The 24,955-nt window shown below is 39.9% G+C and overlaps 1 protein-coding gene across 1 annotated transcript in view; it reads left to right on the top strand.

Annotated features, from left to right (window-relative positions):
- The window catches only part of LOC102164547 (zinc finger protein 420), a 50,963-nt gene that overhangs the window by 4,854 nt on the left and 21,154 nt on the right, over positions 1-24,955 (top strand). Inside the window, 2 exon segments of the mRNA XM_013998421.2 lie at positions 17,215-17,303; positions 18,845-18,971. Of these exon segments, the coding sequence (XP_013853875.1) occupies positions 17,295-17,303; positions 18,845-18,971 (136 nt within the window). The 5' untranslated portion in view covers positions 17,215-17,294.

Raw genomic sequence — 24,955 nt, 5'->3', positions numbered from 1 at the left:
TAATCTCCTTTCTCTGCTGCTTACTTTGCTGCTTGGTAAGCTAACCAACCAGTTGCCTTTTGTTCTATGAGTTTCACCCTTTTGGTGGCCTGAGAAGTGCATTATGGCCACTTGGACCGCCATAAGAGGGCTTACGGACTGCTTCTAATAGTGACAGGATTTCAAAACATGTTTTACGTCTTTATTGTTTGAAGTGAGGAGCCCCCTTTCTTTTTAGGTTGCCCCACGAGCATGCACCACAGCAAATGCAGCGAGAACCTGTGTATATATTGGCATGTTTCTCTTCAGTGAGCAGTAGGGCTCTTGTCAGAGCAGTGATTGCTGCTTTCTGAGCTGAGCTTCCTGGGGCAGGGCTTTGACTTCACCAGCATTTTTAAGGGTTACCACTGCATACCCAGCATGTTGCCTACCTTGGTCCATGAAACTGCTGCCATCAGGGAGCAGTTCCGTATCTGGCTCGCCAAGGCTTGGTCTGTTGAGTCTGGTCTGCTAGAGTACAACCTGATGCGCAAGCAGTCATGCTCTGGGGACTCTACAGTGTCCATCAGGAGCAATGTGGCTGGATTCAGGGCTGAAGTGACCTGAAGTCTTACACTGGGATTGTCTAAGAGAAAGGCTTGGTACTTTCCCATCCTCTCGGAAGTCAACCAGTAGCCTGCTTTTTTTTCCAGTAGAGGTAGGATATGGTGAGGGACATACACAGTAGTGGGTTGCCTGAGGGTAAACTTCTCAGCTTCCTGAAGTGTGTCACAAGTAGCTGCTACAGCTCAAAGGCAGGGAGGCCATCCCTTAACTACCTCCTCTAGTGTTTTGAGAAGTAGGCAACAGGTCCAGGGAAATGCAGTCTCTCATAGACACACAATTTGAAGGGTTTCTCTCTGGTAGTCCCAAAGCTGGGTTGAGACTCACTTTGTCTTTATTGTTTCGAAGTCTGGCAGTTTGTAGTCTATGTAAGGGGTCAAAAACATGTCCCTTTAAAGCTTCATAGTGGGGCTTTACCCATAGCCCATAGTTTGGGAAAGAAATCCAACAGAATCCTGCCGTTCCCAGAAACCCTTTCAGTTGTCTGCAAGACCTGGGTGCTCCCAAGCCTGTGATTGCCTATTTTTCTTTCTTTCTTTTTTTTTTTTTCCGGGGCGGGGGGGGGTCTTTTTATTTTTTTTATTTTTTTGCTTTTTAGGGCCACACTCGCAGCATATGGAGGTTCCCAGGCTAGGTGTCTAATTGGAACTGTAGCCGCCAGCCTGCACCCCGGCCGCAGCCACAGCCACACAGGATCCGAGCCACATCTGTGACCTACACCACATCTCATGATAATGCCAGATCCTTTAACCAACTGAGCGAGCCAGGGATCGAACCCACATCCTCATGTATGCTAGTCGGGTTTGCTAACCGCTGAGCCATGATGGGAACTCTTGTGATTGCCTATTTTCTATCAGGCAAAAGACCCTGCTCTCCTTAGAAAGAACCAAACCCAGATATATGATTTGTTGCTTTCACACTTGGGCCTTTTTCTGGGAGACTTTATACCCAAAATTGGCCAAATCGTTCAGGGTTCTCATGGTATTTTGTAGACACTTATCACATATAGAGGTTGCTCTGAGCAAATCATCCACATCTTGGAGTAAGAGTCCTTCGTTCACTATTCAGTTTCTAAGATTCCTCGCCAACATTCCCTTCCCCAAAGTAGGTCAATCTTAAATCCTTGAGGCAGAACTGTCCCAAAATACTGTTGGGCTGTCTCTGTTTCTGGGTCCTGCTATTCAAAAGCAAACAGTTGCTATGATTTTTCTGCAGTAAGAATGCAGAAAAAAGCTTCTTTCAAGTCTAAAACTGAGAACCCAGCTATATTCTCCAGGAATAGTTATGATCAGAGTGTATGGATTAGGTACTACAGAGTGCAGATCTTGGACTGTTTCATTAATAGTGAGGACTAATAGCCCTCAAGTCTTTTTTTTTTCTTCTTCTTCTTTTTTTCTTTCTTTAGGGCTGCACCCACGGCGTATGGAGGTTCCCAGGCTAGGGGTTGAATTGGAGCTACAGCCGCCGGCCTACACCACAGCCACAGCCACAGCCACAACAACTCAGGATCCAAGCCACGTCTGTGACCTACACTACAGCTCACGGCAACACCAGATCCTTAACCCACTGAATGAGGCCAGGGAATGAACCCATAACCTTGTGGTTCCTAGTCGGATTCCTTTCCACTGTGCCACAACGGGAACTCCAATAGCCCTCAAGTCTCGAACAAAGCATACTCTGTTGAGTTTGGCTTTTTGACTGGGAGGATAGGGGTGTTATATGGGGACCTACAAGGTTTAATCAATCCTGTTTTTCAAAAACTTTTTGCGAATTGGCTAAATTCCCTTTTGGGCCTCTTGCTTCAGAGGGCTTTGTTTTAGATTAGATGTCGCAGTGTCCCTTCTCAGTGGCATTTGTATTGGCCATGCATTTTTGGTCTTACCTGGAGTGCTTTTAGCCTACATTTCTGGCCTTACATTTTTGTAGACCTCAGGGGGAGAGAGCTCTTTCTCCTTTTCTGGTGCATCCATGAGTGCCACCTGTAGGCTTAAAGTGCTCTGATGGGACCCTGATGTCAAGCTGCTCTGACAAAAAAGTTACTTGAGCATTTAATTTATAAAGGAGATCTTGTCTCAAAAGAGGAATTGGACACACTGGTATATATAAACTGTGCTTCAGGGTGAGGTCTCCTAATTGGCATTCTAGACGTTGTAAGAAAGAACAACTTTTTCCTCCTCCAGAAACACCTGTGACTGGGATGGATTGGAATATTTTCTGTGACACCTTGGTGTTTACCACAGAGTATTTTGCACATTTATCTATCTGAAAATCAATCAGCTTGTCCCCCAGTGTCGAAGTTACCAGGGACTCCTGTAGGGAAATTGGAATTCGGTGCCTCAAGGACGTCCCTGGGCCTCTTCATTCATCGTCAAAGTGATCCTCTTTCTACCATGAGAGACTTCTGTCTTTCTTTTATTGATTTTTGTCTTATTCTTTAGCCTAGAGCAATCTTTTTTTTTCTGGTGCCCTTCCGTCTTCTTTTTGCTTTTCGCTTTCCTTTTTACAGTAAGCTCATTGTTCCTTCCCTGGTGGTGGCTCACCTCTCTTCACGTTACTTGCCTTCCAGTCATCCCGCGCTGCTGCCAGAAAAGTAGTGTTTCGTCTTGCATCCTCTTACTTCTGTTGTTGCTTCGGTTGTTGACCCCTTTAAAAGCAACATCTACCAATTGAGAAGGGTTCATTCCAAATGTACCCTTTAACTTTTGTTATTTCTTTCTTACATCTGGGCATTTTCCCCAATGAAGGTCATATTTACGTTTCTTATATTTTCAGAGGCCTCAGGGTCTGTCACTGTAGCACCCATAAGTGTGATAAATTCTTTCTAGAAACTCTCATGGGTCCTCATTGGGTTTTGGATGTATCTCTTGAATTCTGTTTAAGCCCTTTTGCCTTGGTACTCCCCTTCAGAGCCTCACTAAGATAGGCTTTCTATAATGCTCTAGGTGTGGCATATCTCCATTATTATCATCCCAGTCAGGCTCAGCAGTGGGAACTGCCAGATTTGCTTCTGGAGTTCCATCTGGACCTACTAGATGAAGCCAGTGCCCTTTCTCTAACCTTGTCAGTGACCATCCTTACATCCCCAGTAAGCATCTTATTTGTAAAGGTGTGAGTATCTGCCCAAGAGGGATGATGAGTGGCAAAGATAGAAGTGAAAATTCAGTCATGTGGAGGGAGTCCTCTTGGGAATGGTTTTTCCAGTTAACAGATCTGAAGTTGAAAATGTCTTGTGCATAGAAACACAGCTGGTTGGCCATTTTCATTAAGGCCTCCAATGGAATATCGGCTCAAGGGAAATTCTCCTGCTCCACAAGTGGCTCCCAGTCCAAATTGGGTGCTCTGTCGGGTCTTAGATGGTGACACGAAATCAGGCCCCTGTGCCCTAGGGGTTAAACATAGAAACTTCATTGATCTCCATGAGTATGGGAAACAGGAGGTGCTGAATATGTTGGTGGCATGGGGGCAGTTGGAACAACTGCTGGTGTAGCCTGCTTGGCCAGTGGGGAAGCCACGTTGGCCAGAGGGGGGTTTTAGTTTTGAATTAGCTTGTCTTCACTCTCATTTTCTCCCCCCCCCCTTGTAGAACAGGTTTTCCCTTGGTTTTCCTTTTATTTATTTATTTATTTTTTTGTGTTTTGTCTTTTTAGGGCTGCACCCACAGCATATGGAGGTTCCCAGGCTAGGGGTCTAATCGGAACTATTACTGCCAGCCTACACCAGAACCACAGCAATGCCAGATCCAAGCCACATCTGTAACCTACACCGCAGCTCATGGCAACACCGGATCCTTAACCCACTGAGCAAGGCCAGGGATCGAACCCGCAACCTCATGGTTCCTAGTCAGATTTGTTTCTGCTGCGCCACGCTGGGAACTCTCGTTTTCCTTTTAGATTGCTGTCCCATAAGGCAGCAGCTGTCTGAATTCTTTTTCTCCTGATGCAGTAGCATAAATGCTTCTACATATGGAATCTCATCACTTTTACTTGCTCTTTTACAAAATTCTAATTGCAAGATCATATAATAATTAAGTGAGCCATTCAGGGGCCATTGCTCTCTTAATCCTAACATATTGGGACCATACACTATTATGATAGAATATCGTCTCTTTCTTAGTGATAGACCCACAGATGTAGTTTGCTCATTTATTTAAGATAGGCCCCAAAGGGCTTTTCTTAGGAAAAGATGGACCATTTCCCATATTTATAAGTTAAAGAACAACAGAACACAAAAAGCACAAGCAAATTCCAATACCAAAAGCATAATCAGATTCAATCATGAGTGAATGCAAAACAGAAGCAAGTGAACCAGTTCACAAATCCAGTAGAGTCCAACAATTCCCCTCTCCAACAGGGTACCCCAGTGAAGTGCAAAACAAATTGGTTTTTCCCTTAAAGAAAAAGACCAAATTCAGACTGGAGAATGTTCCCAGTTGTACACTCCAGAGCAACTTACCCTACCCTGTGGAGCCCATGGCTCCCAAATGTCAGTTCTTGCTCCAGCTACCAAGTGCTGGGCAGCTAGTGCTGCTTCAGTAATTTTGACGGGAAGATCCTCAGGATAGGTGGTCCCAGCAGCTGCTAGGGCTTTACCTGAAAATTCTCCAACTGGGGCCAGCTATCAACAAGCAGCAAGGCTTTGCCAGAATTGATACTGAGCCCAAGCTTGCCCTGTTCACTGCATGACAGTCCAATAAATCCAGAGCCGAGTTGCTGGGGAAAGGAATCATGACTTTTAATTAGAAAGCTCGCAGACAAAGAAGATGGCAGACTAGTGTCTCGAAGAACCTTCTTCCCTCAGTCCAATTTCAAGCTCCTTTTATACAGAGCAGAGGGGGTGGGGGGTGGGCACTCTGATGCTGACGAATGGCTCAGCAGGACCACTAATAGTCGCTTGCTAACTGTCAGTCACTAACCATAAATTGCTCAGGGGAGGGGCCCAGTGCAGTCCTGATCAATGGCTGAGGGAGACTGCTGACCGTGACTCATTAACAGTCACCCACTTACAAGTTGACTTCTTTATCATTACGAAATGGTCTTCTCTGGTAATATTCTTCTTAGAGCCATATTAAGCCACTCAAACTGCCGACCCCCTTATCTTACTCAGCCAAGTACTGGCTGTTCCAAAATAATGACTGCCCTAACTACAGACTGACTTGTTCATCTTTAGCCCACACTTTATCATGGAACATTCTCTTACAACTCTTCATCCTCTCCTCCCTATCCCTCCCATGTAGCCTGATGCAAACCCTGACACAGGTTGCATCAGACAAAAGCCCCTATAAAACCAGCTAGCTACCCGCCAAAGGCCAGAGAACTTGAATCTTCTTTCGGTGCTCCTGGTCAGTGAAGCCTCAACGCTCCAGACTCTCTGCTTCCATTCTGCTCCAAAACCCCACAGCCCTTTACCTCTCTAACAGTTCTTTGCTCTAAACATTTATTTTATCTGATATTTAATAAAACCACTCCAGCTTTCTTTCATTAGTGTTAGCACGGTATATCTTTTTCTAGCCTTTCTACCGATTGATGTTCTGACAAAGGACATTTCTTTTAGGCAGCATTTAGTTGCTTCTTGTGTTTTTAATCCACTGTAACGATATCTGTCTTTTATACTACTTATATTTAGTGTGATTATTGGTATAGTTTGGGTCAAATTTGTCATCTTGCCATTCTTTTTTTTTTTTTTTGTCTTTTTGCTATTTCTTGGGCCGCTCCCGCGGCATATGGAGGTTCCCAGGCTAGGGGTCGAATTGGCGCTGTACCCACCAGCCTACGCCAGAGCCACAGCAACGAGGGATCTGAGCCGCGTCTGCGACCTACACCACAGCTCACAGCAACGCGGAATCGTTAACCCACTGAGCAAACCTGCAACCTCATGGTTCCTAGTCGGATTCGTTAACCTCTGCACCACAACGGGAACTCTGCCATTCGTTTTTTATTTGTTCCATCTGTTCTTTATTTCCTTTTCCATATTTTCTGCTTCCTTTTGGATTGAGTTTCAAAATAACAATACCAATATTTTTTACTAATCTTATGAATGCAGAAAAATAACCAAGACTTCTTGGAATTCAATAGGATATAATCCACCAAGTCTCTTCACCTAAAATAAAACCTTTTATGTAGTTAAGCCATCACCTTGAGAGACACAGGCTTATTTGTTTCACCTTGTTTTCTACTTTTAGGGATTGTTTTCCTGTCACTTTGATTTAATTTTTGTTTAAAAATTACATAAAATATTTACATATTTCCAAAATCAAAACTAGAGAACAGAGTGATTTAGTGAAGTCTAGCATCTGTTCTTGTCCCTTCTACCTTATTTTCTCTCTGCTGCGTCCAGCCGTGCAGGGCAACAGGGAATCCTAGAAGAAGGATGGCTCGGTATAACAAAACACACACAACTCTTAGATTTAGAAAGCAGGGGACCAGGAGGCACTGTGTTCTGCAGAACAAAGGTGCCTAGGCTTTACCCCACATGGTTTTTATTAAGGAAGCTGACATATGTAGGTGAGCAAAATCAGGCTTGTGGAGTTCCCATCATGGTGCAGTAGAAACGAATCTGACTAGGAACCAATGAAGTTGCAGGTTCGATCCCTGGCCTCACTCAGTGGGTTGAGGATTCGGCATTGCCATGAGCTATGGTATAGGTTGCAGACATGGCTCAGATCTGGCATTGCTGTGGCCCTGGCGTAGGCCAGCAGCTATAGCTCCGATTAGACCCCTAGCCTGGGAGGGATTGTCCATGTGTTGCAGGTGCGGCCCTAAAAAGACAAAAGACAAAAAAAAAAAAAAAAAAAAAAAAAATCAGGCATAGGCAATGACACAACCTCTTAGTGAATAACGAAGGAAACTATTAGCACTGATGCATACCTCTAGGGCATAGTGCAGCTGCTATAATAGCCTGGTTTATGCATAAGTCCCTTATCTTGTCTTTGAAGGAGACCCTGTACTTTAGAACTGAGCAGATATTTGCCTTCTGCGGAGTTCAGCAGTTCAGTGGTCTCCAACACCTTTCTCTCTCTATGGATAACTACCTGTGCTTCTCTTTGTTTTATTCTTTTGTTTTTCTTTCAAATGATATATATGTTGATTTGTATGTGTTTGAATGTATATGCATGTATTTTTTTAAATCATCTTCATTCTTAACAGGGAGATTCTTTGTACATTGCTCTGCCCTTTCCATTTTTTTCCCTCACATACATAATGTATCCCAGAGATCACTGTGTAAGCAAGCCATAGAGATCTTCCACATTGTTTTTTATAGCTACATATGTTGCGTGGTTATACTGGTTTATTCAGTTCATCTCCTTCAGGTGGGCATTTTCCCCCAATAGTGTGCCATTATATAATGCATTGATTGAAAACTGCATATATGGTTTATCTTTGAAGCAAATTTCTAGAAGTGGCCTACTTTTAGTTTATTTTTAATGCTTTTGACATAAATTCTACACAAATCACAACTCTGGCTAATAATAAAATTGGTGCGTTTTCTCATTTTCCCGTTACCCAATTAAAAAAATCTTAAGAGTTTGTCTTTGTACTGTTAGATATTCTTATTTTTATTTTTTAATTTTTTTTGCTTTTCAGGGCCACACTTACAGCATATGGAAGTTCCCAGGCTAGGGGTGGAATCGGAGCTACAGCTGCCAGCCTACACCACAGCCATAGCAATGCTGGATCTGAGCTGGGTCTGCAGCCCACACCACAACTCTCGGCAACACTGGATCCTTAACCCACTGAACGAGGCCAGGGATAGAACCCACATCCTTATGGATCCTAGTCAGGTTCGTTAACTGCTGAGCCATGATGAAGGGAACTCCCTGTTAAATGTTCTTTTTCTCTGAATTTATTGAGAATTTCTTTTTTTAACTGCTGCTTTTTCTAGGGGAATAGAAATAGCAGAAAGCTATTTGTTTCAAATTTCGGGAAGCTATTATTATGTTTTTGTTTTGCGACATCAAAGTAGTACATGTTTGTTACCATGATTTAGAAAATACAAGAGGGAGTTCCTGTCATGGCACAGGGGAAACGAATCCAACTAGGAACCATGAGGTTGCAGGTTCGCTCCCTGGCCTCACTCAGTGGGTTACGGATCTGGCATTGCCGTGAGCTGTGGTGTAGGTCAAAGATGCGGCTTGGATCCTGCATTGCTGTGGCTGTGGCACAGACAGGCAGCTGTAGCTCCGATTCCACCCCTAGCCTGCAAACCACCATATACTATGGATGCGGCCCTAAAAAGCAAAAAAAAAAAAAAAAAAAAAAGGAAAATACAAGAGGAAACAAGGAAGAAAATAAAAATTACTCAAAGCCCTCCTTTGTAATTATTCGTAGTTCCTATTTGGAATCTAGCCTTAAAGTTTTTTTTTTTTACTTATGAAAAAGTTCAAAAATTAAAACTCAAAGTGTAGTATAATACATCCCCATTTACCCTACCCATCACTCAGCTACAACAAATACCAGTTTAAGTCTAAACACATTTCATCTTTGGTCCTTCTACTTTCTTCCCCTGCACACATACACAGAAAAACATGGATTATGTTGAAGTAAATCCCAGATATATAATTTCACCTGCAAGTATTTTACTGTTTCTAAAATATAAGGACTTTTTATTTAAAAATATAATATTACTACTAAAAAGAAAAGAACTCAATATTCATTGTCATAAAATAGCCAGTCAGTCTTCAGATTTCCCCAATTATCCATAAATACTTTTTGTGGTGTTAGAATCAAGATCCAAACAATATCCATTTATGGTAATGGTAAGATTTTTTTTTTGGTCTTTTTTTTGGGGGCTGCATCTGCGGCAAATGGAGCTTCCCAGGCCAGGTGTCTAATCGGAGCTACAGCTGCCAGCCTATGCCAGAGCTGCAGCAATGCCAGATCCAAGGCACGTCTGCAATCTAAACCACAGCTCACGGCAATGCCAGATCCGTAACCCACTGAGCGGGGCCAGGGATCAAACCTGCAACCTCATGGTTCCTAGTCGGATTAGTTTCCGCGGCGCCATGATGGGAACTCCGATTTCTTAAATCTTTCTTTCCCTTTTTCCTCTTTTCTTGCAGTTTATTTGTTCCAGAAACAGCTTTTCTTTCTTTCTTTCTTTCTTTCTTTCTTTCTTTCTTTCTTTCTTTCTTTCTTTCTTTCTTTCTTTCTTTTTTCCTTTCCTTTCCTTTCCTTTCCTTTCCTTTCCTTTCCTTTCCTTAAATGTGGTATCATTTAACATGTTCCTTTAACCCTGTGTTTCTTGTAAATTGGCATTTTTAGGGCTTGATCGGATTCAGATTTTTTGTGTTTTTGCTTGTTTGTTTTCCACTAATCCTTCATACATAATGCAATTGTGAAGTAGTGAATGATGTTATTTTCCTTTATATGATGTTAGCAGCCATTGATAATCTTTACTTGGAATCCATTATTTTAGCAGCTGTTATAAAATGTTATATAATTGTATCATTTCTTAGGAGAAAAATAAATCCTGAATTGATAATGATATTTCCAATTGAATTTGAAGATTATAGAATTTTTCTTGATTTTTACATTTATATTTCTTTTTATTTTCTGAAAAACTTGAATAACAGTAAGATAATTATATACTTGCTTTATTCTCATAGGCATACGTACATGTAATCATTTCAGAATATGTGTATATTTTAGAATAATAATACCTATATTAACAACAGTGTAATTATTGAAAAATAGTTTATAGTTGTTTGGTCTGTAGGTTATATTGTATAATTAATTAATGACAAATATATGTATTTTATTTATTTTTTGACTTTTTAGTGCTGCACCTGTGGCATATGGAAGTTCCTAGGCTAGGGGTCAAATCGGAGCTACAGCTGCCAGCCTATGCCCCAGCCACAGCAATGCCAGATCCGAGCCGCATCTGTGACCTACTGCAGCTCATCAGTGCTGACTCCTTTAACCCACTGAGCCAGACCAGGGATTGATCCCACATCTTCATGGATACTAGTCAGTTTTGTTACCTACCACAGAGCCACAGTAGAACTCCAGTGTATGTATTTTAAAGTTCCTTGAAGTAACCACTTCCTTTCTCTGTTTACCCTCCTAGTATTATGAACAGATTAGTTTCATTTTGCTTTTGGTTCTTAGAGATTTTTTTTCCATTTTGGTTTAACAGAACATATAGAACATACAGTTCCAAAGTCAGATGGATTCAGTTTATACTCCCTTATAAATTTTTTGTCTATGTTTATGAGTGATAATTGAGCTGTGATTTTAAGAATAGTATTATATCTTCTTTAAACGGTAGAATTTACTGGTGAAGCCATCTGGATCTTCTCTGTGAGCAGGGTGTTTTGTTTTACTAAAACTTCAATTTCTGTAATATATGTGGGACAATTTATGTTTTATATTTCTTCTTATGTGACTTTTGATAATTTGTGTTTTAAGGAATTTGTCTATATCATTCATATTGTCAAATTTATTGGCATAAGGTTGTGTTATCCTTTTAATGCCCTCAAGATCTGTAGTCTACTCTCCATATTGCTAATTTTTTTTTTTTTTTTTTTTGTCTTTTGTCTTTTTAGGGCCTTCCTGCAGCATACGGAGGTTCCCAGGCTAGGGGTCGAATTGGAACCATAGCTGCCAGTCTATACCACAGCCACAGCAATCTGGGATCCAAGCCATTTCTGCAGCCTACACTACAGCTCATGGCAACGCCAGATCCTTAGCCTACCGAGCGAGGGTCAGGGATCGAACCCACGTCCTCATGGATACTAGTCTGGTTTGTTAACCATTGAGCCATGACGGGAACTCCTCCATATTGGTAATTAAAAAAAAAATTTATTATAGTTGATTTATAGCGTTCTGTCAATTTCTGCTGTACAACGAAGTGACCCAGCCATACATTTATATACATTCTTTTTTTCACTTTATCCTCCAAGTTCCATTGCAAATGATTAGACATAGTTCCCTGTGCTATATGTACAGCAATATTGGTAATTTTTTTTCCCATAGACTTACTAGGAAATTACCAATTGTATTACTCTTTTGAAAGTACAGATTTTGTACTTTTTTGTTTTTGTCTTTTGACTTTTGTCTTTTTACAGCTGCATCTGCAGCATAGGGAGATTCCCAGGCTAGGGGTCTAATTAGAGCTGTAGCCACCAGCCTACGCCACAGCCACAGCCACACCGGATCCAAGCCTCATTTGTAACCCACACCGCAGTTCACAGCAATGCCGGATCCTTAACCCACTGAACAAGGCCAGGGATCGAACTCAAAACCGGGTCCTAGTCGGATTTGTTTCTGCTGCACTGTGATGGAAACTCCCAGATTTTAAACTTTGTTGATATCCTCTCTCAAAATCTGATTATGTATTTGACTATTTCTTCCTTTAGTTCTGTCAAGTTTTGCCCTATAGATTTTGATGCTTTTTTGTTAGATGTCCGAACAGTTAGGATTGCTATGTTTTCTCGATGTATTTATCATTTACATCCACTGTTGCTCTTTGGTTTTTTTTTTGTTGTTGTTCGTTTGTCTGTCTTAAAGTCCAAAATCCATTTTATTTTGTGGATTTTGTGTTTATTTCTTTTCCTCTTTGGGCTTCATTTGTTCTTCTTTATCCAGCTCCTTAAAGTGGGACCCTTAATCAGCGATGGCACACCTTCCTTTTTTTCTAATAGAGCATCTAAAGCTATAAATTTTTCCCTTCAAATACTGCTTTTGCTGCAGCCCACAAAATTTGATGTTATTTTTTCATAGTCATTCATTTCAGCATATTTTCTGATGTCTTTTGTGAAGATTTCTTCTCATGATTTATTTAGAAATGTGTTTAATTTTCAATTATTTGAAGGTTCTACTGACCTCTTAGTGATATTTCCAATTTACTGGTGTTTGGACAAAGACAAGAAAATATACTCTGTTGTTGGGTTTTTGTTTGTTTGGGGTTTTATTTTGCTTTGTTAGGGCCAAACCCATGGCATATGGAAGCTCCTGGGCTAGGGGTTGAATTGGAGCTGCAATTGGCAGCCTATGCCACAGTCACAGCAACACCAGATCAGAACCACTTATGTGACTTACACCCAAGCTTGTGGCAATGCTGGATCCTTAACCCACTGATCGAGACCTGGGATTGAACCTGCATCCTCATGGATATTAGTCAGGTTCTTAACCAACTGAGCAATAACAGGTACTCCAGAAAATATTCTCTGAATGATTCAGATTTAAAATATTTTTCATGAAAGTCCCCTCATGGCTCAGCGGTAATGAACCCAACTAGTATCCATTAGGACTCGGGTTTGGTCCCTGGCCTTGCTCAGAGGGTTAAGGATCCGGCATTGCTGAGTTGTGATGTAGATTGCAGACATGGCTCGAATCCTGTGTTGCTCTGACTGTGGTGTAGGCTGGCAGCTACAGCTCCAATTGGACCCCTAGCCTGGGAACTTCCATATGCCATGGGTGCGGCCCCCAAAGCGCATGCACGCACACACACACACACACACAAAAAAAAAAAAATGTATATCTATTTTTTTCATACTTGTTTCTTCCCCCTGCCTGACTTAGTGGATAGCCATTGTGTTGCAGTATCCTAAGGGAGTTGCAGCCCAAAGATTACGCCCTCCTGACCAGCCATGCTCCTATGTATGTCTGTCTTCCTAGCTCAAGCACCTTCTTTATGATACTTCTTTATTAGGCACATCTGCCAAGACTTTCTTATCATGGATACGGAGGCAAACCTTGAAGACACTCTTTCTCCGCTTTGACTCTGAACTCAGTATGTTTCCTCTCCTAGCCCTTCCCCCATCTATCCCAGTCTGATCCATGAAATTGGAGGAGCCTTTTGTTTGGTACTCCCTTGGCAGCGAGATGATTCTGCACATTTGCATTATCCATTTGACCATCTGTAGGTGCTGTTCCATGGGAGAAAATGGAACAGTAGGAGAGTCAGCACTTTCTCTGGGTTAGCCTCATGCTTATACTGTCTTAGTAACTGATTAAAGATGAAAGGCTTGAGTGTTATTTTCATTTTGGCTGTTGTCTTCATCAGCTTTTCTAACAACTGGCAGCTCAGCTCTCTAGCACAACTCAGCTCTTGACAGTTGGGTATGGTGTCAGTTATGTCAGGGTACTTGATAGTGTTGTATAAATCCTCTATATTGTTACTGATTTTTAAAAATCTTCTTGTATCAATTACCAAAGGAAAGATGTTAAAATTTCCAAATCTGATTATGTATTTGACTATTTCTTCCTTTAGTTCTGTCAAGTTTTGCTTTATATATATATATATATATTATATATTATATATATATATATATATTTTTTTTTTTTTGTCTTTTGCCTTGAGCCGCTCCCACGGCATATGGAGGTTCCCAGGCTAGGGGTTGAATCGGAGCTGTAGCCACCGGCCTACGCCAGAGCCACAGCAACTCGGGATCCGAGCCGCGTCTGCAACCTACACCACAGCTCACGGCAACGCTGGATCCTTAACCCACTGAGCAAGGCCAGGGACTGAGCCTGCAACCTCATGGTTCCTAGTCGGATTCGTCAACCACTGCACCACGATGGGAACTCCAAGTTTTCCTTTATATATTTTGATGCGTTTTTGTTAGATGTCCGCACAGTTAGGATTACTGTGTTTTCTTGATGTATTTATCATTTACATCCACTGTTGCTCTTTGTCTTTTTTGTTCATTTGTGTGTCTTAAAGTCCATTTGGCCTTATATACAGGTATACAAGCTTTTTTATTATTTTTAAATTTTTTTTTCTTCCCCATGGCACGTGGAGTTTCCAGGCCAGGGATTAGATCCCAGCCACAGTTGCAGCCTATTACACAGCTGCGGCAACACGGGATCCTTTAATCCACTGTGCAGGCCAGGGATCAAATCTGTGCCCTGGTGCTGCAGATGGACACTGCCAATCTCGTTGTGCCAGAGGAAGAACTCCTCTACTTAATTTTTAACCCACCTATGTCTTTTTTTTAAAGTGCGTTTCTGGAGTTCCTGTCATGGCTCAGTGGAAACGAATCTGACTAGCATCCATGAGGACACAGGTTCGACCCCTGGCCTTTTTTAAGTGGGTTAAGGATGTGGCATTGCCATGAGCTATGGGTGTAGGTCACAGACGTGGCTCAGATCCCGTGTTGCTGCAGTTGTGGCATCGACTGGCAGCTGTAGCTCTGATTCAGCCCCTATCCTGGGAACTTGCATATGCCATGGGTGCAGCCCTAAAAAGACAAAAAAAAAAAAAAAAAAAAAAAAAAAAAGCACTACTTCTAAAGAGCATATAGTTGAAACTTGCTCTTTTGTCTTGATATTGTCTTTTTATTGGAATCTTTGGGCCATTTACCTCTGAGGTGATTAAAATTTAGTTTAGGCCCTGCCAGAGATAGGGGCATCTATGAGCATCTTTTAAGAAGAGCTTGATAAGGAGTTCCCATCATGGCTCAGCAGCTGACAAACCTGACTAGTATCCGTGAGGACATGGGTTTGATCCCTGGCCTCGCTCAGTGGGTTGATGATCTGGCATTGCCATGAGCTGTGGTGTAGGTCGAAGACATGGCTATCCCTGTGGTGTCTACACCTCCGATTGGACCCCTAGCCTGGAACCTCCATATGCCACAAGTGCAGCCCTAAAAAGACCAAAAAAAAAAAAAAAAGAGTTTGGCAGGAGTTCCTGTGTGGCTCAGGAAGTTAAGTTTCTGGTGTTACCACTGCAGTGGATCTGGTCATTGCTGTGGTGCAGATTCAGTACCTGGCCTAAGAATTTTTCTATATGCCACGGGTGTGCCCCACCACCACCAAAAAGAGCTTGGCACTTTTTAGAGTTTAATTTACTTAAATTTGTTTGTGTCTTCAGCTCTGTGATGAATTTCTTTAATCGTGATTTTCATCTTATGTGAATTCATTTTGTTATGATGGGTGGGCATAGTTATCTACCACAGCTGGAAGAAATGGAATTTCTAATTAAGTGTTTATTGAGCACCTATATCAATGATTCTCTGTAGGGACAGTGACTTTCCCTAAGGATATTTTGGAAATATAGCTGAATGTTTGTAAATATTAAAATAACTGGGTGGAGGAATTCCCATCGTGATGCAGCGGAAACGAATCCCACTAGGAACCATGGGGTTGTGGGTTCGATCCCTGGCCTTGCTCAGTAGGTTTAAGGATCCGGTGTTGCCATGAGCAGTGGTGTAGGCCAGCAGCTATAGCTCTGATTAGACCCCTAGCCTGGGAACCTCCATGTGTGGCAGGTGCAGCCCTGAAAAGACAAAAGACAAAATAAATAAAAAATAAAATAAAATAAAATAATTGGGTGGAGGGTGAAGGCTTCTGACTTTCGAAGGACTGAAGCAAACTAGGTCATAGGTTAGATGCTTTTCTGTAAAGGACTAGAGAGTACATATTTTTGGCTTTATGGGGCATATGCTTTTTCTTGTAACTATTCAACTCTGCCATTACAGTGTGAAAATAGCCAAAAACAGTATATAAATGAATTAGGGTAAATGTGTTCCAGTAAAGCTTTATTTTTAGAAATAGTTAGTAGGCATTAGCTTGCTGACTTCTAGTCTAGATGTCCTGCAGTGCACATAAAAAATTGTTTTGTAACCTTCAAAATGAGGACTATAATTGGAGGAAAAAATGGGTTTATAATTACCTGGGTCTAGAACATGTCACATAAAGCATTTTTTTGCATGATTTTTTTCAATCTGCTGGATATATCTAACTTACTATTGTTGCACAGTTTTACTGTTGGCTAAACCTTACAGGGACGCTACTATAGTTTGAGAAAATATTGTATTTTGTTTTATTCAGAGATTTACTGGGTTTTTTAAAAATGTTTTGAAAAGTTATAGCACTGGTGGCAATGCTGCTTGTGATGTGTGACTTCCCAGTATTACATATTTGTAGAAGTCTCCATTTGTAGATAATGCATTTCATTGATTCTACACACACACGCAAGCACACACACACACGGCCTTTATTTCAAAATGTCAATTTTAAATAAGAGAAGTCGACAGTATTAAGTTGAATATTATAATCTTATAAATCTACATGTGTTTAAGTAATTGTAAGCATAAGTAATTATTTGTGCCTTCTGTGTAGTTGTGTGCAATCATTGACGTATTGAAATATAACAGTTGGTCATTATCTCTATTTTTGGTGTAATATATATGAATGTGTTTTATTGTCTATAAGTTTTTTTTTAGGGCTGCCCCCACAGCGTATGCAGGCTCCCAGGCTAGGGGTACAATTGGAGGTGTAACTGCTGGCCTATGCCACAGCCACAGCCATGCCAGATCCAAGCCGCGTCTGCGACCTATACCACAGCTCACGGCAGTGCCAGATCCTTAACCCACTGAGTGAGGCCAGGGATCGAACCTGCATTCTCATGGATACTTGTCAGATTTGTTTCCGCTGAGCCATGATGGGAACTCCTATTGTCTATAAGATTCATCTCAGAAATAGTAGAGAAGTAAATATTTTCTTCTTGTGTGTAGAGAGAGCATTGAGTTTGACCACGTTAAGAACCACCACCTGTATCTCTCCTGCTTAGTGTTTATTTTGGGTATGGGAGAAAGAGACAGGAAAAGGACAACAACAAAGAAAATTCTTACTTATTCATTTGGAGCTTCGCAAAAATCATGATCTCATGTTTCTGTTTTCTCCTCCCCAGCACTGCCTTTTGCAGACTCTGTGCTTCTCTAAGATAGGAATCCAGAAGATAATCGATCATTTCTTGCAGCTGTAAAAACCATGGCTCAGGTAATCAGTGTTTCCTTGTGCCCTCTTTAAATAATCACCTTTTTATAGAGTATATGCATGTTTGCATTCCTTATATTAAAACTTCCTTCCTGACCTACCCCACTCAGAAATATGCTTTCCAGATTGTTCCATTCTTGTAAGTGAGAGTGTTGTGTCTTTCTCATCTGACCTATATTCAATGAGCATTTTTGCCTGAGAGCACCCATATCAGATTCCCTGATTTTAAAAGATGTTAAAGTGGTACCACACATGGGAAAACTTTGAATTTCTTTTATTAGACCTAAGCTTCTTGGTTAGACAAGATAGGAACGGTCTTGACTGGGCCTAGTGTCCATACCTGGCAAGAGCTCGTGCTTTGTGGGCTTTTAAGATGAGGTACATGATTAGGGACTGAATACAGAGAGATCAGGGGTCTTTTCTGGGAATCCATGATTGGCGAATACCAACAGGGGTCATTTTGAGATGCAACATTTTATGCTAATCCTGTAAGTTTGGATTACCTTTTGCACTTTCCTATTGCTGAGACTAAGGAAAAGACACGTTTTTTTTTTTGTTTGTTTGTTTTTTTTTTTTTTTTGTCTTTTTGTCTTTTGTTGTTGTTGTTGTTGCTATTTCTTGGGCCGCTCCCGCGGCATATGGAGGTTCCCAGGCTAGGGGTTGAATCGGAGCTGTAGCCACCGGCCTACGCCAGAGGCACAGCAACGCAGGATCCGAGCCGCGTCTGCAACCTACACCACAGCTCACGGCAACGCCGGATCGTTAACCCACTGAGCAAGGGCAGGGACCGAACCCGCAACCTCATGGTTCCTAGTCCGGATTCGTTAACCACTGCGCCACGACGGGAACTCCAAGACACGTTTTTAAGTGATGAATAGTGACAAGAAAGATCATTATTCACATAGAAAAGCTGTTAAGAATTATAAATTCCCCAAAGTAAGAAATGCTTATGAGGTTTTTATATAACCTAAAATGTTCAATGTTAAGTCAAATATGTTCATTATATGGAGCTATTCTACAGCCTATTAAAATATTAACTAAATTACTGGCAACGGTAATGATAGAGGAAATGATAAGGTAATTATGATATGATGGTGAACCTGAGGTTTCAGTCAATTCCTTAATTTTATACAAATATTTTAAGATAGAGATTTTATAGAATTTTATGGAAAAATTTACCCGAGTTTTTCCTTCTTAAATAGAGAAGAAGAAAGAGAAACCTGCATTTTTGAGAGTGTATGATATATGAAATTCACATTGTACAGGATATTCATGCTCTTTCGTTTAATTAGGACATTGCATTTGCTTTATTAATTCCCAGACTTATGTGTATAGTGAGACATTCTATATGGAGGAAATATGTATAGCGACAGCCATAAGAAGGAACTTCAGAAGCATCAATTTCTTCAGGGTCTCATCCACGTAAGAGGCTTCTCAGCCCGTTTGCCCTGTTGTGTTCTTTGTAGAGAGCGCTCCATCATCTCCTCTTCCGTCGAATAAATACTTTCTCTATTTCCACAACTAGTCTTATGTTTGTGTTTCAGAGATCAGTAATGTTCAGGGATGTTGCCATTGACTTCTCTCAGGAAGAGTGGGAATACCTGGATTCTGCTCAAAGGGATTTGTATAGAGATGTGATGTTGGAGAACTATAGTAACTTTGTATCACTCGGTAAGGAGATCTACCCCTAGTATTTCAGACTCTTCCTTTGGAATGGATGCTTTCTTTTGTGTTATTTCAAGATTGTTTTTAAGTAATTAACTGAATTTCTTCTTATTTTCAAAAGAATAGTTTTAAATTACCGCAAGTGGACAGAGATAGTTTCATTGGGCACACTTTATCTTTTTTATCTTTCAAGTCCAATTACCTGTTTTCCTTGCTGTCTTCTTTGATGATCAAGGAGTGAGAATTGAATTCTGGGGCAGCTGCAATATTATCAGAAAAAACAGGCTCTTATGCACTGTTGCAGTTTAGATCTGCCAGAGCAGCTGTGGATATTTTTTTAATAATTGCAGAAATAATTGTTTTTCCAACAACAGAAGAGTTTATATTAATTTTGAAGTGAGAGGGTGGATCAGTGCATTTCACTAGCAATTCAGGTCAACATAGTCCATTACCAAAACACATTCTCTTATTTGTGTTTTGTAGTTGAATATCACATTTTAAGAACTTAGTATTTTACATCGAATGAATATGCCGGAACCACCTTTTATTGGAAAATAGCTCAGGAAGAACCTGTGATTTTTTATTTATTTATTTATTTATTTATTTTTGGTCTTTTTAGGGCTGCATCTGCAGCATATGGAGGTTCCCAGGCTAGGGGTCAAATCAGAGCTGTAGCTGCCATCCTACACCACAGCAACAGCAGATCCGAGCTATGTCTGTGACCTACACCACAGCTCATGGCAGCACCGGATCCTTAACCCACTGAGCGAGGCCAGGGATTGAACCTGTGTCCTCATGGATGCTAGTCAGATTCGTTTCCTCTGAGCCACAGTGGGAATTATAGAACCTGTGATTGTCGAAGAAAGTTTATTGCTTTTTCCTATAGCAAAAACCAATAGGCCTTATTGGGACAGAGCCTCTATCAATGAAATCTTTAATAAGTGATTTTCCCACCTAGGTGATGACTTTATTTTTTGGATTCTTCAAGTCCCTGGAATATAATTGTCTTTTGCCCCTTTCCTCCTCTTTTCTCTGAAGGTCATATGAAGTTTTTGGTTAGTACACTCCCCTGCAGGGCCCAAAGACTTCTGACTTGAGAAGCAAAGCAAGGGTTTTCAGAACAATCTCCCTAAGGAATCCCACCTAATCCCTACTTCTTCTCCCTTTTAGTCTTTTGTGATAATTCTTCTTACTTTCTTTCTTTTTTTTTTTTTTTTTTTTTTTTCTTTTTAGGGCTGCACCCTCGGCATATGAAGGTTCCTAGGCTAGGGGTCAAATCAGAGCTGCACCTGCCCGCCACAGCCTCAGCCACAACAACGCGGGATCTGAGCTGCATCTATGACCTACACCACAGTTCACAGCAACGGCGGATCCTTAACCCACTGAGCAAGGTCAGGGATCAAACCGGCAACCTCATGGTTCCTAGTCAGGTTCGTTTCTGCTGCACCAAGACGGGAACTCCTCTTCTCACTTTCAGATGAGGAAGGAGTGCTTCTCTTCACCCCTGTAATCTTGTTTTTGTATAAACTTTCGAGTCAATTCCTTTCCAGATTTTTAAAAAAATTTAGACTCATATAATTATCCTTAAAGTATGTTCATTTGTTAAAAATATGTTTATTTATTGGAGGGCCTTTTCTGTGCCAAGGACTGCAGTAGGAATTGGAGAAATAATGATCTAAACAAAGTTCCTATTCTGCTGAAACTTATATTCTCATGGGAGAAATACAAAGTAAATGAGGGAACAAAAATAATATATGTATGCATCTATATGTACATACATGTTATTTATTTAATAAATACATATTACAAGTAGTAATAAATGCTAGATCCTTAACCCACTGAGCAAGACTAGGGACTGAACCCGTGTCCTCATGGATTCTAGTCTGGTTCGTTAACCATTGAGCTGTGACAGGAACTCCCAGGATTGCTTTTTGAAGTAGTAAAAATGTTATAAAATGAGATTGTGGTGATTGCTGCACAAGTCTGAATATATTAAAGACCAGTGAGTTGTTTGTACTCTTAAATGAGTGAACTCTAGCTATGTGAATTATGTGAGTAAATCTGTTTTAATTAGTGTTCTATACCTTACTGATATCAGTATTAATTGGCATAACAACTTTGGGAAAATCTTTAGAAATTATTTCCAAACTTACATGCACTTTGAAATATCAGTGATACTTTTAAAAATTCCAGATCCCAGGCCAGTTAAATCACAATCTCTGGGCATAAGACACAATTACCATTATTTTTTGAAGTTCCTTAGGTTGTTCAAATGTTCAGACATGCTGGGTAACCACTGTAATATGATATCTGAGAATTTTTTAAAATTTAATTGTCATTGCCAATATGCTTGGGTTTATTTCTCCCGTATTTTATGCTTTTGGTTTACTCTCTTGACCTTCTGTGCTTCCTTTTAAAATCTTTCCTTAATTAGGATGGCTACAGTTTGTTTTGTTGTAACTCCATTTTCTCCCATGTTTAATTTGGAAAACATAAACTATTTATATGTTTTTACTGGTTATCTTTAATTTTTTTGCTTTTACTGGTTATTATTAGTTTTTATCACATGCACTATATTCCTTTTAATGCAAATGCAGCTTTGTAGTTATTATTAGTTAAAATGATGTTTGAAAAATATAAATTTTTAAAGGAAATTAAATACTTTACTAGATAGTAGATGTTTTAATTAATGCTGAGTTATTCAATCCACATACAATATTTGTCTTTTTTTTTCTTTTTGTCTTTTTAGGGCCACACCTATGGCATATGGAGGTTCCCAGGCTAGGGGTCAAATCGGAGCTACAGTTGCTGGCCTACACCATAGCCACAGCAACGCCAGATCCAAGCTGTGTCTGCTTCGTACACCACAGCTCACGGCAACACGAGATCCTTAACCCTCTGAGCAAGGCCAGGGATCAAACCCACAACCTTGTGGTTCCTAGTCGGATTCATCTCCGCTCCGCCACAATGGGAACTCCCCCATACAATATTTGATTTGCACACTGTTTTGCAGAGGTCTTATAATAAACTATATGCCCCACTCTCATCCCTAGGATTTCAAGGCCAACAAGTTGAAAAACACAGATAGAAAGGATTCAGTTTACTTTGAAATTAATTAGTGACTGCTCTTGGCAGTGAGTTGAGGTTCTATAGAGAGAAGTGATGTTGACATCTCTTATGTCAAATACATGTTTCATTTTCACAAAATTCTTATCCAGAGTGTACCAGCAATGTATGACTGTATTCTTTGACCAATGCTAGATACAGCTTTAAAATATCTCTCAATTTGTAGATAAAAAATTGTATAACATTAAGCTTGTAATTACTAGTCAGCTTAAATATTTGGCAGTATTTCTGCCTCTTTTGGTCATTTAATCATTATCGTTGTTTGTGTCACTTAACAAATGCTTAAGAAAGGCTATAATTAGGGAGTTCCCACCATGGCTCAGTGGTTAACGAATCCGACTAGGAACCATGAGGTTTTGGGTTCGATCCCTGGCCTCTCTCGGTGGGTTAAGGATCTGGCATTGACATGGGCTGTAGTGTAGTTTGCAGATGCAGCTCTGATCCAGCATTGCTGTGGCTCTGGTGTAGGCCAACAGCTACAGCTCCAATTAGACCCCCAGCCTGGGAACCTCCATATAACATGGGTGTGGCCCTAGAAAAGACAAAAATAAAATAAAATAAAGGCTGTAATTAATGTCTCCCTTTCCCAGGACATTATAAAGGATCTTAGAATGCTTTAACTTTGATTAATCTTTCCTAGTATGCTCTTGTTGGCAGATTCTAGATATCTTTTCTTTTAACCCCCAAAATTGACATTTTCTCTGTTTTATAATGAAAGCATTTGGTTGTAGATTTATTTGCATGATTATCCTTTTATTTGCACACTATTTCTCTTCCATCATACCTTCCTACTTGAATAATTTTATTTATCATTAAATACATCGGGCAAGATCTATTGTTAATAAATGCTCTTCATTTTTATTTGTGTTGGTGTTGCACAATAACCTTGTTTCATTTTCATTCTTGCCTGATGATCAAACTGGGTATAGAATTCTATACTGATAGTTATTTTTTTCTCAGCACTCTGAAGATGTTATTCTGCTCTCTTCTGGCTTCTGTTGTTGCTCTTAAGAAGTCTACCATCTATCTCATTGTTATTCCTTTTGTAAGTAATTTGTATTTTCTCTCTGGCTGTTTTAAGGTTTTTTCTCTCAAGATTTTAATATAATTGATTATATTGTTTTATTGCTAGAACTTTGATATTTTCCCTCTCCCCTAAAGCTTACTTTTCTTTTTCTTCTGTACATTCTGTTTCTCATGGCTTTGATTTTGTGTTTGATATTTTCATGTATTTCAAACATTTGTATTGCATATATCACTCAACAATTCCATTTTCTAGGGAAACAGTCTAATTCAGCAGCTTCTTGAGTATGGGGCCTCTTGTGTAATAATAAATTATCCGTAACAGTTTTTTCTCCTTTTCCTTGAGAGTCTAGGCCAAGACAAAAATGTTCCTTGTCATTTGCCTTTGAAGTCAGATGGATTTTTTCCCCCCTTTCACTGATCTGTGGGCCTTATACAGTTCTGATTTTGTGAAGAGGTTCAGTGCTAGTCCTTGAAGGACTTTTTATCTCTTGGGGTCTTTTCATACCATTAAGATAGAAAATTTTAGGCAGTTGAAGTCAGCCAATGTCCTGAGGGTAGCTGTGACTTCAGAGCAAGTTGACCTCTAGTTTCTGATTATCATTCCATTTTGCTTCCTTCAGATTTGATTTACTTTCTTTAAGCATGACATACTTGTAAAAGGATATTTGTTATGGATTATCTAGCATTTTTATGGTGTTTTAGGGAAACCTGATGCATCATTCACATATTTGCAATGTTAAATCCTTATATCTTTGCATGTGCTATATCTACTTTTCTTTTTATGTCCTTCTGTAAAGTTTCTTTTTTTTTGGTGGGGGGATGTGCTGCACCCATGGCACATGGAACTTCTCAGGCTAGAGGTTGAATCAGATCTGCAGCTGCCAGTCTGTGCCACAGCCACAGCAATGTCAGATCTTTTTTTTTTTAATTTATTTTTTTATTTTTTTACAGAATAAAATACATACATTTACACACAATTACATTCACACAGATTATTATAACATGGATCTTAAGAAACAGATTAAGTGACTCCCACTGGAGAAGTGGAATGGAAAATATGCTGAGACAAATAGGAAGTTTATTCTATACTTTATCCCAATTTTATGGCTTTCATCTTTACTACTTAGTTTTATCTATTGCATTTCAATTTTTCTTTAAAAATTAGCATTATATTAAATTGTTATATTATGCAACTAAAATTTACAAAGAAGAAAGCCTTATATACCATTAAATATTTTATATAGCCTAATAAAAAGAATAACAACTGGTAAGCATAACAAAAATAATACACCCTCTGAAAATAAGTAAAATATAAAATGCATAAGTTGGTTAAAAAACAGTGTAACTATATAAATATGTCCTCACAATTTGTTCCATCTCATTGATTCTGCAATAAAGGCATTACACCATTCTAGATGATGTGATAAACAAGATATTATAGACTTTACATTGTACCATGGAGAGAAATGGTTATTAATAATACAGTTGTAGAACTGTATTATTTAATTGTACAGTGGCATTATTTAATTATAATTATCATAAGGTCTTTGATGGAGAGGAAATCAGAATCAGATGTAAGAAGACTTCAGCATTCCAAGAATGATGTCAAATGACCCCCTTCATGGTGGATTATGCACTTATTTTCGATGAGATATATTTCTTCTCCAGAGATTCCTTGTTTGTGTATCAATTGTAGATTTTTGGTTTGCAGTTATTCTGAAGTTTTGATGTAAGAGTCTATATGTATATGAGATTGTTTTAAGTTGTTCTCTTAATTGCAAGTTCATTTCATGTGTCCCGCATTTGTACCCACCTCTTCTCATGATTTCTGATTTTGA

Source organism: Sus scrofa, chromosome 6 (genome assembly GCF_000003025.6).
Source record: "Sus scrofa isolate TJ Tabasco breed Duroc chromosome 6, Sscrofa11.1, whole genome shotgun sequence".
NCBI classification, from domain to species: domain Eukaryota; kingdom Metazoa; phylum Chordata; class Mammalia; order Artiodactyla; family Suidae; genus Sus; species Sus scrofa.
The sequence above is the reverse complement of the archived record's forward strand: the minus strand, read 5'-3'. Positions and strand labels throughout refer to the sequence as shown.